The sequence below is a fragment of the Orycteropus afer genome, unplaced genomic scaffold (genome assembly GCF_000298275.1).
Source record: "Orycteropus afer afer isolate SDZICR_OR568_19922 unplaced genomic scaffold, OryAfe1.0 scaffold00124, whole genome shotgun sequence".
NCBI classification, from domain to species: domain Eukaryota; kingdom Metazoa; phylum Chordata; class Mammalia; order Tubulidentata; family Orycteropodidae; genus Orycteropus; species Orycteropus afer.
Genome location: NW_006921711.1, coordinates 7,657,376 through 7,672,395, shown reverse-complemented (window position 1 = coordinate 7,672,395; position 15,020 = coordinate 7,657,376). Strand labels below are relative to the sequence as shown.

Here is a 15,020-nt window from a genome sequence, read left to right as displayed (position 1 = left end):
CTGCCAGCCTTCTGGTTAGCAGTCAAGTGCTTTAAGGCACTACACTACCAGCGCTTCCTTCCAAGGAGTGGCTGGTGGGTTTGAACTGCCAGCCTTCTGGTTAGCAGTCAAGTGCTTTTAGGCACTACACTACCAGAGCTCCTAAAAATTATGCATAAGCAAATGTAAAAGTCACATTATGCTCAAATTGTTCACTAACACGTCAGTCATGTTGGGACAAAGTCACACTTTAAATTCAAGCATTACAGTAGAACTGACCATATATAATTTTGTCTAAAGACTGAAATAACACACCAAAATGTTAATAACAGTTATCTCTGGATGGTAATACCACCCACACTGAACATCTTAGCTACAAAGAACTTACATTGTTTTTTATAAACTAATAAAGGAGCTCTGGTGGCACTGTGGTTAAAACATTGGGCTGTTAAACAAAAGGTCAGTAGTTTGAACCCACCAGCCACTCCACAGGAGAAAGATAAGGCACTCTGCTTCCATAAGGATTTATAGCCTTGGAAACCCTATGGGGGTTGCTATGAGTTGCAGTCCACTGGATGGTCATGGGTTATAAACTAATAAAGAAAATATTTCTATAATATGAAAGCTAACCAAATCTTAAATATCAAAAAGTGCAAAGTGAAGCAGATTCCTTTTATTAGCAACCTCTCTAAAATGACAAATAAACTATATTAATATTCTTTTTTTTAAATGCAATTTATTGAAATATAATTTATGTACAGTGAAGTACACAAAACTAAAGTAACATAGGTCAATGCTTTTTTTTTTTTTTTCTTTTTGCAGTGTTCCCTCCTCTCCCCTCCCACCCCTGGCAACCAATAAAGAAAGTTTCCCTCTATATAAAAACCCTTCCTTGACCCTCCACAACAATGAACTAATACTATATTTGTCCTTCTGTGATTGACTTATTTCACTCAGCATAATGTCCTACAAGTTCATCCATATTGTGTGGTGTTTTGCAGACTCTACATTTTTCTTTAGTGCTGCATAGCATTCCATTATGTGTATGTACCACAGTTTGGTCATCCACTCTTCCACTATAAATCTTTTAAGTCCCTTGCCAGATATGTAATTATGGGCAAATATGAATTTGTTGCTGTCATTTTTGTCTTGTGCTTTTTTGGGGTGTTGATTTATTTGTTCTATATAATTTTCTACGCTGAGTTCGTTTTGTTTATGAATTGTGTTATCACTTCCTTCATTTCTACTGTTTTAGTATTTTGCTGGATATTTATGCTGGTCCTCTTTTTTGATGTGAAGGTTTATCATTTTTCTTTGAGGTTTCCCTGTGATTTATAGTTTTCTTCCCAAGTTTAGAATAGTCCATTCTATCTTGTAGTTGTCTTGACTTCCCTACCATCTAGAAATTCTGTAACGACACAATTTTTTCTCTCTTTTTGGTTTGTAGTTGTTCTCACTTGTCAATTGATGTCTCTGGTTTCCTGTTTACAATCTTACAGGCTTATATACTTTGGACACTTCCATAGCTGGATTGGTTGCTGGGTTATATCATCATGTGTGTTGTCAGTTGTTGTTGCTTCTCTGTCCAAAGGACTCCCTTTAGCATCTCTTGTAAGGTTGGTCTGGTTTTAACAAATTCCCTTAATTTCTGCTTATTGGGAAATGTCCTAATTTCACCATCATATTTGAGGGACAATTTTGTTTGGTACATAATTCTTGGTTGGAGATTTTTCTCTTTCAGGGTTTTATATTTACCATTCCACTGTCTTCTTGCCTGCATGGTTTCTGCCGAGAAACCTGAGCTCAGTCTTATTGGTTACCCCTTGTAGGTAACTTTTCATCTTTTCCATGCTGCTGTCATGATTCTTTATCTTTGGTTTTGGTAAGTTTGATGATGATATGTCTGAGTGATTTTCTTTTGGGGTCTATCCTGTTTGGTGTTTGTTGGACATCCTGAATGGATATATTCTCATCTTTCTTCATACCAGGAAAATTCTCTTCCAACAAATCTTCAACAATTTTCTCTGTGGCTTTATTTTTCTCTTCCTGTTCTGGAATTCCGATACACATAGGCTATTCCTTTTGATGGTATCCCACATGAACCTTAGGCTTTCTTCATTTTGTTTTGATCTTTTTTCTGATTTATCTCTTTCCAAATAAGTGTTCAGGTATTTGCCGTCAATCTCCCTAATTCTGTCTTCCACTGGTTTGATTCTTCTCCTTTGCCCATTTAATGTCTTATCTATTTCTGAAAATTTAGTATTAATCTTCTGGATTTCTGTGTGTAGATTTTGTATCATTTCTAATTTTTCATTTATTTTGTCATTTTGTTCTTGAATTGTCTTTTGAAATTGTTCTAGGGTTTTCTGTGTTTTCCTTGATCTGTTTCTCAATTTGTTGAAGATACCTCAATATAATTCTTTTGAATTCCTTATCAGGGAGTTCCAATGCTGCGTCTTCCTCAGGGATCTGTTTTGGGTCTGTATCCTGGTCCCTTGTGTCTCCTGATTTATCTTGCTTCTTTGTGTGGACTGTGATGCTCTGTTGTCTCCAAGGCATTGTGACGTTTTTTGTATTTATATTTAATTGGTGATTGTATGTTGGAATGACTTGCCCACGGTTCGCTCTCTTTGTTTTGTTTGTATGTTATCTAAACAAGCAGGGTACTGTGCTCCTCTATTCACTAGTTGACAGGACTTACATACTTACCACCTGTCTCCTTTCCTGTTGTCAGCCTCTCATCTGTCCCTGCTGACCTTGACAAACAGAGCCTATTCTTAGGTCCTGTTCTCGTTCAGGTTTTTCCACTAGTTGGTGCCTAATCTACTTCTGTATAGTTCCTTACAAAGGTCAGGGCTCCAGGATTATCTTCAGTATCCCTGTCCATTGGTTTTTCCTTTCTTTGTTGAAGAGGGTCTGTATTGCTTATCTGCCTATTCCTCCATCTTACCAGAAGTCCCCTACATTAATATTCTTATCTTCCATTTAGAAGGAAGTTAAGCAATCAAGTAAAAAATGTGATTTTTATTAGCATAATACACTACATTATTTAGGATTAAAGCACAACAAAAATAAACAAAAAGTGTCATAAAAACTATAGAAAGAATACTGCTAACTCTGGATGGAAAGGCCAGAGAAGGCTTCATAGAAAGGGTGATGTTTGAACTCAATGTGGGAAAGACTGTGAGAGTTCATTATGTGGACATGGTAATGAAGGACATTTAAGACAGAGAAAAAAAAAAGCATGAAAAGAGCACAGCATGTCTGAAGAGTAGTATGACTATACTGAGGCAAAGCAAGTAGGTGAGGGAGAACAGGGAGACAGAGGCCAGCATGCTAGGGAATGGGGCTCCTCCCTGTAAGTGAGGGAAGCAACTAATGCGTTTTGAACTGAAGGGAAAGAACTGACATAATCAAATGTGCTAAGAAAGATTACTATGGTTTCATTGAGGATACAGAGAATCCTGGTGTGTGCCATCCAGTTGATGCTGATTCACAGTGATCTAGGTGACAGAGCAGAACTGCCCCATAGGGTTTCTTAGGCTGTAACCTTTATAGAAGCAAACTGTAAGGCCTCTCTTGCACAGAGCCACTGGTAGGTTCGAAACACTGACCTTTTGGTTAGAGGCCTCTGTGCAGTAAATTACTTAACACCAAAAACCAAACTCACTGACATCGAGTCAATTCCGACTCACAGCAATCCGCACTGGGTTTCCAAGGTGATAAATCTTTACAGAAGTAGACTGCCTTCCTTCCATGGAACGCCTAGTGGGTTTGAAACCCAACCTTCTCATTATAGCAGTCAAAAGCCTTAGACACTGCACCACCTGAGCACTTTAAATTATTTACTATGGCTCATCTAGTCATGGTCTTTGTGACTTCCACCAGATGACAGGGTGGGACTATGCAAATATGAGAAGCTTATGGCCCACCAAGAGGAATGGATAGCTTGCTAATACTGTGAAAAAGGTACATGGCACCCTTATGGGGGTGGGACCATGCAAATACAGGGTATATTGAACTTTAACATGAGAATTGGTCAGTTTTGCCATCTGCTAGCCTTAACATGAGCCCCATTCCAGAGGCAGAAAGGGGGAATCTTGCTACTGCCAAGAAAGGAGGGCCAGAAGTAGAGCATGTCCTTTGGACCAAGATCCGTGCAAGGAACCTCTCTCATCCAGAAAACAGAGAGTTGTGATATCTGAGACAAGAAGCAGTGGCAGAGAAGCAGAAGCAAGAGACCAGAACGAGATAGTGGTGGGTTTTGCAGGCCACAGAGCAAGAAAGCTGAGTACCTTTGATTAGGAGGCTTGCTGGCAGAGTAGGATACCTCTTTGGGCACCTACCTGCACAGCTAAAAAAGCTTTGTAACACTTGCCTGAGCAAGACAGAGGCCAAGGCTAGAGAGAAGTGTCTGAAGCACAGCTGAGAAGAAGCAGTCCTAATTGAAGAACTGTATCCTGAGTCATTTCTGATCCCGAATTGTAACCTGTTACTTCCCTAATAAACCCCACAATCATGATTACTGTCTGTGAGTTCTGTGTGGCCACTGCAATGCATTATTGAACCCAACAGAGAAGTAGAGAAAGCATGTGAGGAAGAGGTGATGTCAGAATTAGCAAGAGTTGGAAAGTGGTGGTGTGTCTGATTCCACTTTACAGGAATCAGCCTTGGGTTGCTGACCTTGATCTTTCTCTCCTCTTACAAGTTAGAAGAGGTCAGATGCTGTCCCCATGCTCATTTTGCAGCAACCTGGTGTTTTAACCATTGTGCCACCACTATGGGGAGGAAAAATAGCAAAAGTGAGGTATTTAAGAAGTATATTAAACAGAAACAAATGATTAATTAAATAGGGAAGAAGGAAGGGATATGGTACTTGTGACAATAAAATTCATCATTACAATAATTTGAATGCCTACAGGAATTGTTTTAAGTACTATCATATCAACCCCAAAAGTAGAATACTGTTATTTTAGGTTTTGTCCTAGTTGTGCAATATTAAGAGGTATGAGGAATAAGGGAGGCCAAGCCATCTTTTCAAATAGTTATTTCTTACAAGCGAACGATGATTCAGAAGAGAGCTTTTATCATTCAATGTAAATCTATTTTCTATGCTGCCACTGCCACCTGCTGTCTCTGAATTTACATTTTTTTTTTTTTTCAGGAACATTAAACCTAGAGTTAATCAAAAACCAGAGACATCACAAGATAGAACATACTCAACTTCTAGCCAATATAGTAACATATTTTAGAACTTTCTAAGTCATGAATTTGCTTTTAAAGATAGCCCATTTGGTTTGTTTTCTACATAAATCAGTCTTGTACCTGCTTTCTCCACAAAATCAGTGGGTTAAGGAGTTAATCTGAGATACGCAAAATAACACCATTTGTTGTTTTTTAAAACTCAAGTTTCCAGTGACCTGGGTCCACCTAGAGTCTCAAATGTCCCACGTGAAAAAAAAGAAAAGAATACAACTCTGTACACCACATTGGAAAAGACATTCTCCCTACTTTCTAGGCTGAGTGACTTCAAATACTTCAACTGGGTTTCCATTGCCAAACCTATAACGCGAAGTATTTGATTTAGACAATTTTGTGACCTCTTGTAGGTCAATATGACTTAAGTGTAACACTAAAAAAGTAGGGAATTACTGACTTGTAAAACTTTCATCAAGCATATTAGGCCACGCAGATGCAGGGAGGTTAAGGAAGAGAGAGTCAAGCTACCCTCAACTCTAATACCTAACTTCTTTATTTATCCGTAGCAGTCTAATGGTTATGTGCTCGGCTGCTAAATGAAACGTTGGTGGCTCAAACACACCAGTCTCTCTGTAGGAGAAAAGTCCTGCTCCCATAAAAAGTATAGCCTTGGAAACCCTATATGGCAGTTCAACCTAGTCCTATAAGGTCACTATGAGTTGGAATTAACTTGACAACACACAGCAACAGCAATCTTCACAGAAGCAGCCACCCAGATCTTTTCTACCACACAGTGGCTACTGGGTTTGAACTGCTGATCTTTCACTTAGCAACTGAGCGCTTGACCAGTGTACCAACAGGGTTCCTCTGTAAAGTCTACAGCCTAGAAAACCCTTTGGGCCAGTTCTACTTAATCACACACAGGCCATGAGTTGAAAATTGACTCGATGGTTGTTGTTGTTAAGTGCCGTCGAGTCGTTTCCGACTCATAGCGACCCCGTGCACAGCAGAACGAAACACTGCCCGATCCCGCACCAGCCCCACAATCCATGCTATACTCGAGCCCATCATCGCAGCCACCGTATCAATCCATCTCATTGAAGGCCTCCCCCTCTTTCGTCGACCCTCCACCCTACCAAGCATGACATCCTTCTCCAGGGAATGGTCCCTTCTGACAACATGACCAAAATAGGTGAGACGAAGTCTGGCCATTCTTGCTTCCAAGGAGCATTCTGGCTGCACTTCCTCCAGGACAGATCTGTTAGTTCTTTTAGCAGTCCATGGTACTTTCAGCATTCTCCGCTAGCACCACAACTCAAAAGCATCAACTCTTCTTCGGTCTTCCTTATTCATTGTCCAGCTCTCACATGCATACCAGGCGATTGGAAATATCATGGCTTGTGTCAGGCGCACCATAGTCCTCAATGAGATAACCTTGCTCCTCAGCACTTGAAACAGTTCCTTCGCAGTTCACTTTCCCAATGCTACACGTTGTCTAATGTCCTGACTGCTGCTTCCATTGGCATCGATTGTAGAACCAAGCAACGTGACTTCTTTGACAACCTCAATCTTCTCTCCATTTATTGTGATGCTGTTCATTGGTCCAGTTGTGAGGATTTTTGTTTTCTTTATGTTGAGATGTAATCCATACTGCAGACTGTATTCTTCAACCTTCTTCAGTAGGTGCCTTAAGTCATCCTCACTTTCAGCAAGCAAAGTTTTATCATCTGCATATCTCAGGTTGTTAATGATTCTTCCTCCAATCCTGATACCACGTTTTTCTTCATATAGTCCAGCTTCTCAGATTATTTGCTCAGCATATAGACTGAATAAGTGTGGAGAAAGAATACAACCCTGACGCACTCCCTTCTTGATTTTAAACCATGTAGTGTCCCCTTGTTCCGTTTGAACGACAGCCTCCTGGTCAAGGTACAGATTCCTCATGAGTACAATCAAGTGCTCGGGGATTCCCATTCTTCTCAATGTTGTCCATAATTTGTCATGATCCACACAATCAAATGCCTTTGCATAGTCAATAAAACACAAGTAAACATCTTTCTGGTATTCCCTGCCTTGAGCCAAGATCCATCTGACAACAGCTATGATATCCCTTGTTCCACGTCCTCTTCTGAATCCGGCTTGAATCTCTGGAAGTTCTCTATCAATATACCGCTGCAAACGTTTCTGAATTATCTTCAGTAAGATCTTACTTGCATGTGATATTAATGATATTGTTCTATAATTTCTACATTCTTTGGAATGGGCACAAATATGGATCTCTTCCAGTCAGTTGGCCAGGTAGCTGTCTTCCAAATCTCTTGGCATAACTGAGTGAGTGCCTCCAATGGGGCACCTGTTTGTTGAAATATCTCAATTGGTAAGCCATCAATTCCCGGAGCCTTGTTCTTCGCCAGTTCTTTCATTGCAGCGATGGTACCTAACATTTATTCCTGGGTGGTGCAAATGGTTAACGCACTCAGTTGCTAACCAAAAGACTGGCAGTTTTAAGTCTACCCAGGGACACCTCGAAGAATGGCTTGGTGATGTACTGCTGAAAAAAATCAGATACCAAAGACCCTATGGGGTAGGTACAGTTTTACTCTGACACACATGGGATTGCCATAAATCGTAGTTAACAGTATGACAACTGGTACTGGTATTCTTATCCCAGACAGTGAAGAAGATCATTTAAGGAATGTGTAAAGCAATATTTTACTTCCTCTACCTTCTAGGAGAGGGGTTATATATTATATATGCTTTTGACTATCTACAGACAGTTGAAAGTCCCCAAGGAAAAATAAGTACACCCCCTCTTCACTTATCAACGTGGTTAGGTTCCAAAGACCAGGTTATTACACAAATATCAGCACTATGAAAAAACAGAGAATGACCACATCAGATCAAAAAACAGAGGACAACTATATCATTACATAACCGCCAAATTACATCCTTACATAACTGTCAACCCACGGAGAACCATGGCCCAGCCAAGTCAAAACATAATCTTAACCATCACAGCCAGTGCTACTCTCACTGTGCACCCCAAAGTTCAGTACGACCAGACTTACTTTGTTAATGCACAAAATACTCAGTAGATTTTTTCACTATTGTGGTAAATGTGAAATGACAGAAGAGATAGTCAGTTAAGTGAGGAGTAGGTATACACACACACAGAACTCTGCATATAACTTCAGGAAGGCTTGCAAGAGCTCATTCTAAGATCTCAGCTTAAAAGTTCCCAGTATCGAATGACAGGTGCACAGAAATAGAAGTCTGGGGGGAAAAGCACTAAGAAGGGAGGCAAAGAACAGAAGTCTGGAGAGGAATAACCCACAATTTACAAAGAAAACAAGGAACAAACAAATATTGACTAGAATCCTAAGGAGAGTTTCAGAAAGCCCAAGATTGTCAAATACAACAGCAAAACTCAGTAAATACCAAGTAGACTATGTTCAATGGATTTAGTAACAAATAGGGTCACTTATCAAATGCCATTTCAGTACGGTAGTGAGGGCTGGAAGCCAGTTGAATGAATGTAAGATGAAGAGTAGGGTTTCAGAAACTTGGCTGGGAACAGAAAGAGGTAGGGAGAGAGAGATAAGTGATAATAGAGAAGTACATGGGTTCTCCATGAGGCAGAAACAGCTCAAGGCCAGCTAACCACAACAAAAGAAGATGGGGGGGGCTTTTTTTTTTTTCCAAATAGCACAGATATGAGCATTTCCAAATACTTGGCAGTAAGGAGCCAACAGAAAGATTAACAAGAAGTAGGAGGTAGCGAGAAATAGGGTAGGGCAGGGGACGTGGAGACAGGAAATCAAGGGAGTTCCTAACTCAAGGCCAGTACTTTCTCAAGAAATAACACTTTCCAATAAATTAAATGTCATATGCCAACATACTGCTCAGATGACCAGCATACTATGTGAGGGAAGAAATGTATGAGGAGAAAGAAAGATTCAAAATAACTGATGTAAATTTTGAGAGTAAATTCTTTAGAAGGCCTATTTCCTTAATTAATAAACAGTACTGATCAACTATATGTGACACTGCTTAAATTATTCTATAACTTCACTTTAACCTCAACTGCTAAAACGCAGCAGGAACTCTCTGTCTTAACGTTCTCTCATAGATGAGTTCTGGGGGTTAATTCCACCAAGTATAGAATTAGCCTATAATGTTTTGTTAAAGGAGTCCTCGGGTGGGTAAATGGTTAATGCACTCAGCTGCTAACCCAAAAACTGTAGGTTCAAGTCCATCTAAAAGTGCCCCAGAAGAAAGGTCTGGTGATCCACCTCCAAAACACGAGCCTCTCAATGCCCTATGGAACATAGTCCTACTCTGACACACATGGAGTTGCCATGAGTCAAGGTATGAAACATACTAATTAAGTTGTTTCAGGGGTCTAGGACAGTCAAGTGGTTTACACCAGCTTGTCAGCATTGTTTACTGTGAACGACGATCTGTACCTGGTCTCAGGGAAGCCCCCCAGAGGGCTCTGCTGTAGAAGCTAGTTACATAACAGGAGTATGTTCACAGGACCAGCAAAATATAAAAAAGCCCAGCCATGACTCCATTTTAGGCTCCATGGTTCTGAGGTATTCCGAGCAAACATCAGTGGTTTCTGATCTGAGACCTTACAAAAGAGAGAACAGAAGTCTGCACCTGGCCTCTCACTGGATGTCTTACTGTGAAAAATCTTTGACTGTGACACTTATCCTTAAGTTAACACTGCTGTTATATTGTATTCATTTTCTGTAATAAACTGTAGATTAATAAGCATTGTGATTTTGGGTCCTGTGATTCTTCTTCTGCAACTGAACCCTGTGTTAGCCATGTACTGTTAGTGCAACAGGCCTATTCCAGTAACTCTAACATTCGTTTCTGAAAAGAAAAAATTCCAACTTATTCTCCATCCATATTTACTAACAGAGCAGAGATGAACATACAGGTCTCATGACTTCTGCCCCATAGCTACAGGTCAATACAAACCTGTTATTAGAAAAGTATAAAGTGTAGCACGTAAAAGTGAGTCACTAGCATCAACTTTTTAAGGAAAGCGTATTTGCCAAGTATATTGTAAGAACAAAAGAAAACAGACAAATGTTCTTTCAATACCTTCATATTTTTCCATAGCCTGTATGACATTAGGAAGTTGATTTATACCCTGATAGAGTTGGTAACAGTTTTGTAAGTTTGCTGCTTGTCTTTGAAATTTCTTGGCAAGTCGGTTAAGATCTGGGAATCGACGAAGTAAATCTTCTTGTAAACTCTGCCTCAATTCCGCATCTTCAACAAAGGCTTCCACTAAATTTAATCTGAAATAAATTATAGCAGAATTAATCTTAAATATTTTAGTATAAAATTATCATTTGTCAGCTATGCATATAAATTTCACCTGTCAAAAATACGTGTAAAAGCCTCACTCTATTCTGAAATGTTAGATGTTTACTTTACGAGTGTGGAAAAATCCACAAAACTGTGATGCAAACATTTCCTAATTAGCTAACAACCAAATCAATGCTTTTAATACTGTCATAATACTGAAATATATCCAGTTTTGTTTGGCTTTCATCAAACTGATGTTTCTTAAATAAAAGGAAGAATTTCATTATTGGGACACTGTTGTTACTGACAAAGTCCTAGGTGGTACAAACAGTTAACATGCTTGGCTGCTACTTGACAAACTGTAGGTTAGAGCCCACCCAGAGGCAGCTCAAAAAAAAAACAACCTGGTAATCCACTTCCAAAATACCAGCCACTGAAAACCCCATGAGCACAGTTCTATTCTGACACAAATGGGGTGACCATGAATACAGTTGACTGAGTACCAACTGGTAAAGCAGTAAAGCTTGATGTTACTGACACATTATTATAAATATAAACAATATTTAATGGACAGAATCACAGTTCAAGAATGTTGCCAAATTCAATATTTATTCTATCAGTCTTTTAAACTTTCATAATGCTTTCCAAAACTACCTCATGACAATGGAAAAATAGTTTTATTGCTCCTAAAAGTCAATAAATAAAATTTTTAGCTTGGTTCAAGAACTATACAACATATTGATGTTTCAATTTATTACAAACCATTGGCTTTCCATTTTTTTACTATAATCCACAGCAAGAAATCCATTTTTACATCATGACCCAGTACATGTGTACAGATAAACCTTTAAAAACAGGTTTCAAAACAAAAACTGTTCACTCTTAATAGATGCAATGCACTCTGATTACTATTTAATTTCTCAGAAATACTGAATCACAGCCTCCTCTAATCTGAGGCCAGAACTAGATGGTTCTTGGCTACCACTGCTCACCACTCTGACCAAGACCACAAAAGAAGATCCTGGTTAGAATGTGTTTTGTTTTAAATGTAGAGTAAAATCCAAAACAAAAGAAAAGGCCAGAGTTAATTGTCAGAAAGAGACTAGGGAAACCCCCAAGACTGTTGCCTTGAGAAAAGTTTTTACCTTAAAACTGAAGATACTCCTGTTTTGGTTACTTCATGGTGCTCTAACAGAAAAGATCACAAATGAGATGGCTTTAATGAACAGATGTTTATTCTCTTACAGTTCTGGAGGCTAGAAGTCTGAGTTCCAAGTTCCAGGCTCTAGGAGCTGGGTGAAAGCCCCTTGACCTTGGCCTTCAGCTCTGCCTCTTGCTCCCAGCCCACTGGAGCTAGAGGTATCTCTTCACTCAGGCAGTTGCTAACTGCTGAGGCTAACAAGCCCAAGGTTGACAAATACAAATGGCACAGGCCCAATATTATCAGCAGGTAATTCAAGTCAAGAGACAGTTCCAACATTAAGCTCAATTGGCATAACATACTATATAAAACACTGTTCCACCTCCTACTTTGGCAAGTAGTGACTGGGATGTTAAAAAAGCTAGCAAGCTGCCATCTAGATGCAACGATGGGTCTCTCCTCGTCTAGAGCAAAGAAGAATGAAGAAAACCAAAATTCATGGAAACAATTAGTCCTAGCAACTAGTACACCATCTGATCTGCAGCCTATACGACGATGAGCCCAGAAGAACTAGATGATGCCCGGCTACCACTGACATCCACTTGGAAGGGGATCTATGTAGCAGACCCTGGATAGAGAGGGAGAACAATGTGGAACAAAACTCAAAATCATTTGGAGAAGAAAAAAAAAAAAAAAGGTGGGGACCAGGATTGCTGGTCCAGTAGAGCCTGGCGGAACCCTAAGGCTATGGCCCCTAGGTGCCCTTCAGGTCTGGAATTGAACCCACACCTGTGGTTTCCAGCCAAACAGAAGACAGGCATATGAGTTGAACATTTACCTGAGGTAGATACACTCCTTGGAGAGAACAATCATGGGAGAAAGAAGGGCTGCCTATGCACAGGGAGACAGCTTAGGGGGCAGGAGTCCATGGAGGGATAGACACTGGGAAGAGGTAACTATGGGGAGGAAGTAGGAGGGAAGCTTTTGCATTGTGGTAAACTGTGGTCAATGTCATGAGACAGTAAATGTAAACTACTGTATGGAAAGTGAATTTGCTCTGTAAATCTTCACCCAAATCACAATAACAAAATAAATAAATAAAAAGAGACAGTTCCAAGACTGGCAGGAAACGTGGCAGGATGCTAAATGAAGGCTAGCATGCCAAAAAGCTGGAGACCACTCCCAAAGTTTCTCCCTACATACTGGAAGCAGACCACATCAGCTGACTACTCAGCTCCTCATGGCAGATTCCACCAAGGCATTAATTGCCAGTCTTATCATGGGGAATAATTACAACCAGCTGCCCAGGCAGTCAAAACTAGGCCCAGCCAAGTTGACACATAACCACACTCCCAGAGGCCACCTTCCAGCCAAATTACAAAATAATAGATAGGACTATAAAATAGATGATGTGAAGAATATGCCCCTTAGAACAATCGACTATACAAGAGCAACAAGGTAACATCTGCTCAAAACCAAAGATGAGAAGATAGGAAGGGACACGAAAACTAGATGAATGGAAACAGGGAACCCAGGGAGGAAAGAGGGAGTCCTGACACATTGAGGGGATTGAAACCAGTATTTGTGTATGAACCAACGATCTGGTAAACTAATTTGCTATGTAAACTTTCACCTAAAGCATAATTTTAAAAAATAATAAAATAAAGAAAACCCTACAGAGCAGATCTACCCTGTAATACATGGGGTCATCGGGACTCAGAACTGAATCCATTTGGTCAAATGGTTTTGTTTGTTATGTTTATGAGGCCATGACTATAAAGTGTGTCTTAAACTAATGATCTTTTTGAAATTTAGTTTGCTTTTTTAATTTTGCTGAAAATATACACTGTCAGAACACTTAATTGTGCTCATGAGGAACTTATAAATACACCAAAAGGAAGTCATTCAAACAGAACAAGGGGATACTAAGTGATTTAAAATAAATAAAGCTGTCCATCACGGTTGTATCCTTTCACCATACTTATTCAATCTCTATGTTGAGCAAATACTAGACTATATGAAAAAGAACATGGCGTCAGGTTAGGAAGGAGACTAATTAACCACCTGCAATACGCAAGTGACACACCTTGCCTGCTGAAAGTGACAAAGATTTAAAAATAATGAAGATCAAAAACTACAGCCTTTAGTATGGGTTATACTTCAACTTAACAAAAAAATCTTCACAACTGGACCAATAAGCAACATTATGATAAACAGAGAAAACAGTGAGGTTGTCAAGGATTTCATTTTACTTGGATCCACAACAATGCCTATGGAAGAAGCAGTCAAGAAATCGTGACATATTGCAATGGGCAAATGGGCTACAAAAGACTTCCTTCAAGTGTCTAAGGGGAAAGATGTCACTTTTAAGACTAAGATGTGCCTGAATCAACGAATAAAAACAAACCCACTGCAATCAAGTCGATTCCAACTCATAGCCACCCCAATGGATTTCCAAGGCAGTAGATCTTTATGGAAATAGACTGCCTCATCTTCCTTCCCTGAAGCAAATGGTAGGTTTGAACGGCTAACTTTCTTAGGCACTGTGTCATCAGATTTCCTTGCACCTGAGGCAAGCCATTGTCTTTTCAATAGCCTCATATTCATGTAAAAGTTGGACAAGGAATAAGGAAGACCACAGAAGAACGGATGCATTTGAACTGTGGTGTTGGTGGAAAATACTGAACATACCAAGGATTGCCAGAAAAATGAACAACCCTCTCTAGGGAGACGTACAACCAGAATGCTCCTCATGGAGCAATGGTTATCTGCTGAGCTGCTATCCAAAAGGTGAGCAATATGAACCCACTGGAGGCTTCAGGGGAGAAAAGGCCTGGCAATCTGCTGCCATAAAGATTACCAAAACCAAACCAAACTCACTGCCCTCTAGTCGGACCCAACTCATAGTGACTCCTCCTTGGGTTCCCAAGGCAGTATCACTGTTATTGTTGTTGTTATTGTTAAGTGCCGATGAGTCGTTTCCGACTCATAGCGACCCCATGCACAGCACAACGAAACACTGACCGACCCCACGCCAGCCCCACAATCCCTGCTACACTTGAGCCCATCATTGCAGCCACCGTGTCAATCCATCTCATTGAAGGCCCCCCCCCTCTTTCATCGACCCTCCACCCTACCAAGCATGACATCCTTCTCCAGGGAATGGTCCCTTCTGACAACATGACCAAATTAGGTGAGACGATGTCTGGCCATTCTTTCTTCCAAGGAGCATTCTGGCTGCACTTCCTCCAGGACAGATCTGTTAGTTCTTTTAGTAGTCCATGGTACTTTCAGCATTCTCCGCCAGCACCACAACTCAAAAGCATCAACTCTTCTTTGGTCTTCCTTATGCATTGTCCAGCTCTCACATGCATAC

At 40.1% G+C, this 15,020-nt stretch overlaps 1 protein-coding gene across 1 annotated transcript in view; it reads right to left on the bottom strand.

The window, feature by feature from the left end:
* MSH2 (mutS homolog 2) overlaps positions 1-15,020 on the bottom strand; it is a 144,221-nt gene that overhangs the window by 50,807 nt on the left and 78,394 nt on the right. The window contains exon 7 of the mRNA XM_007944406.2: positions 10,294-10,493. Coding sequence (XP_007942597.1) covers positions 10,294-10,493 — 200 coding nt within the window. The remainder of the gene's footprint in view (positions 1-10,293; positions 10,494-15,020) is intronic.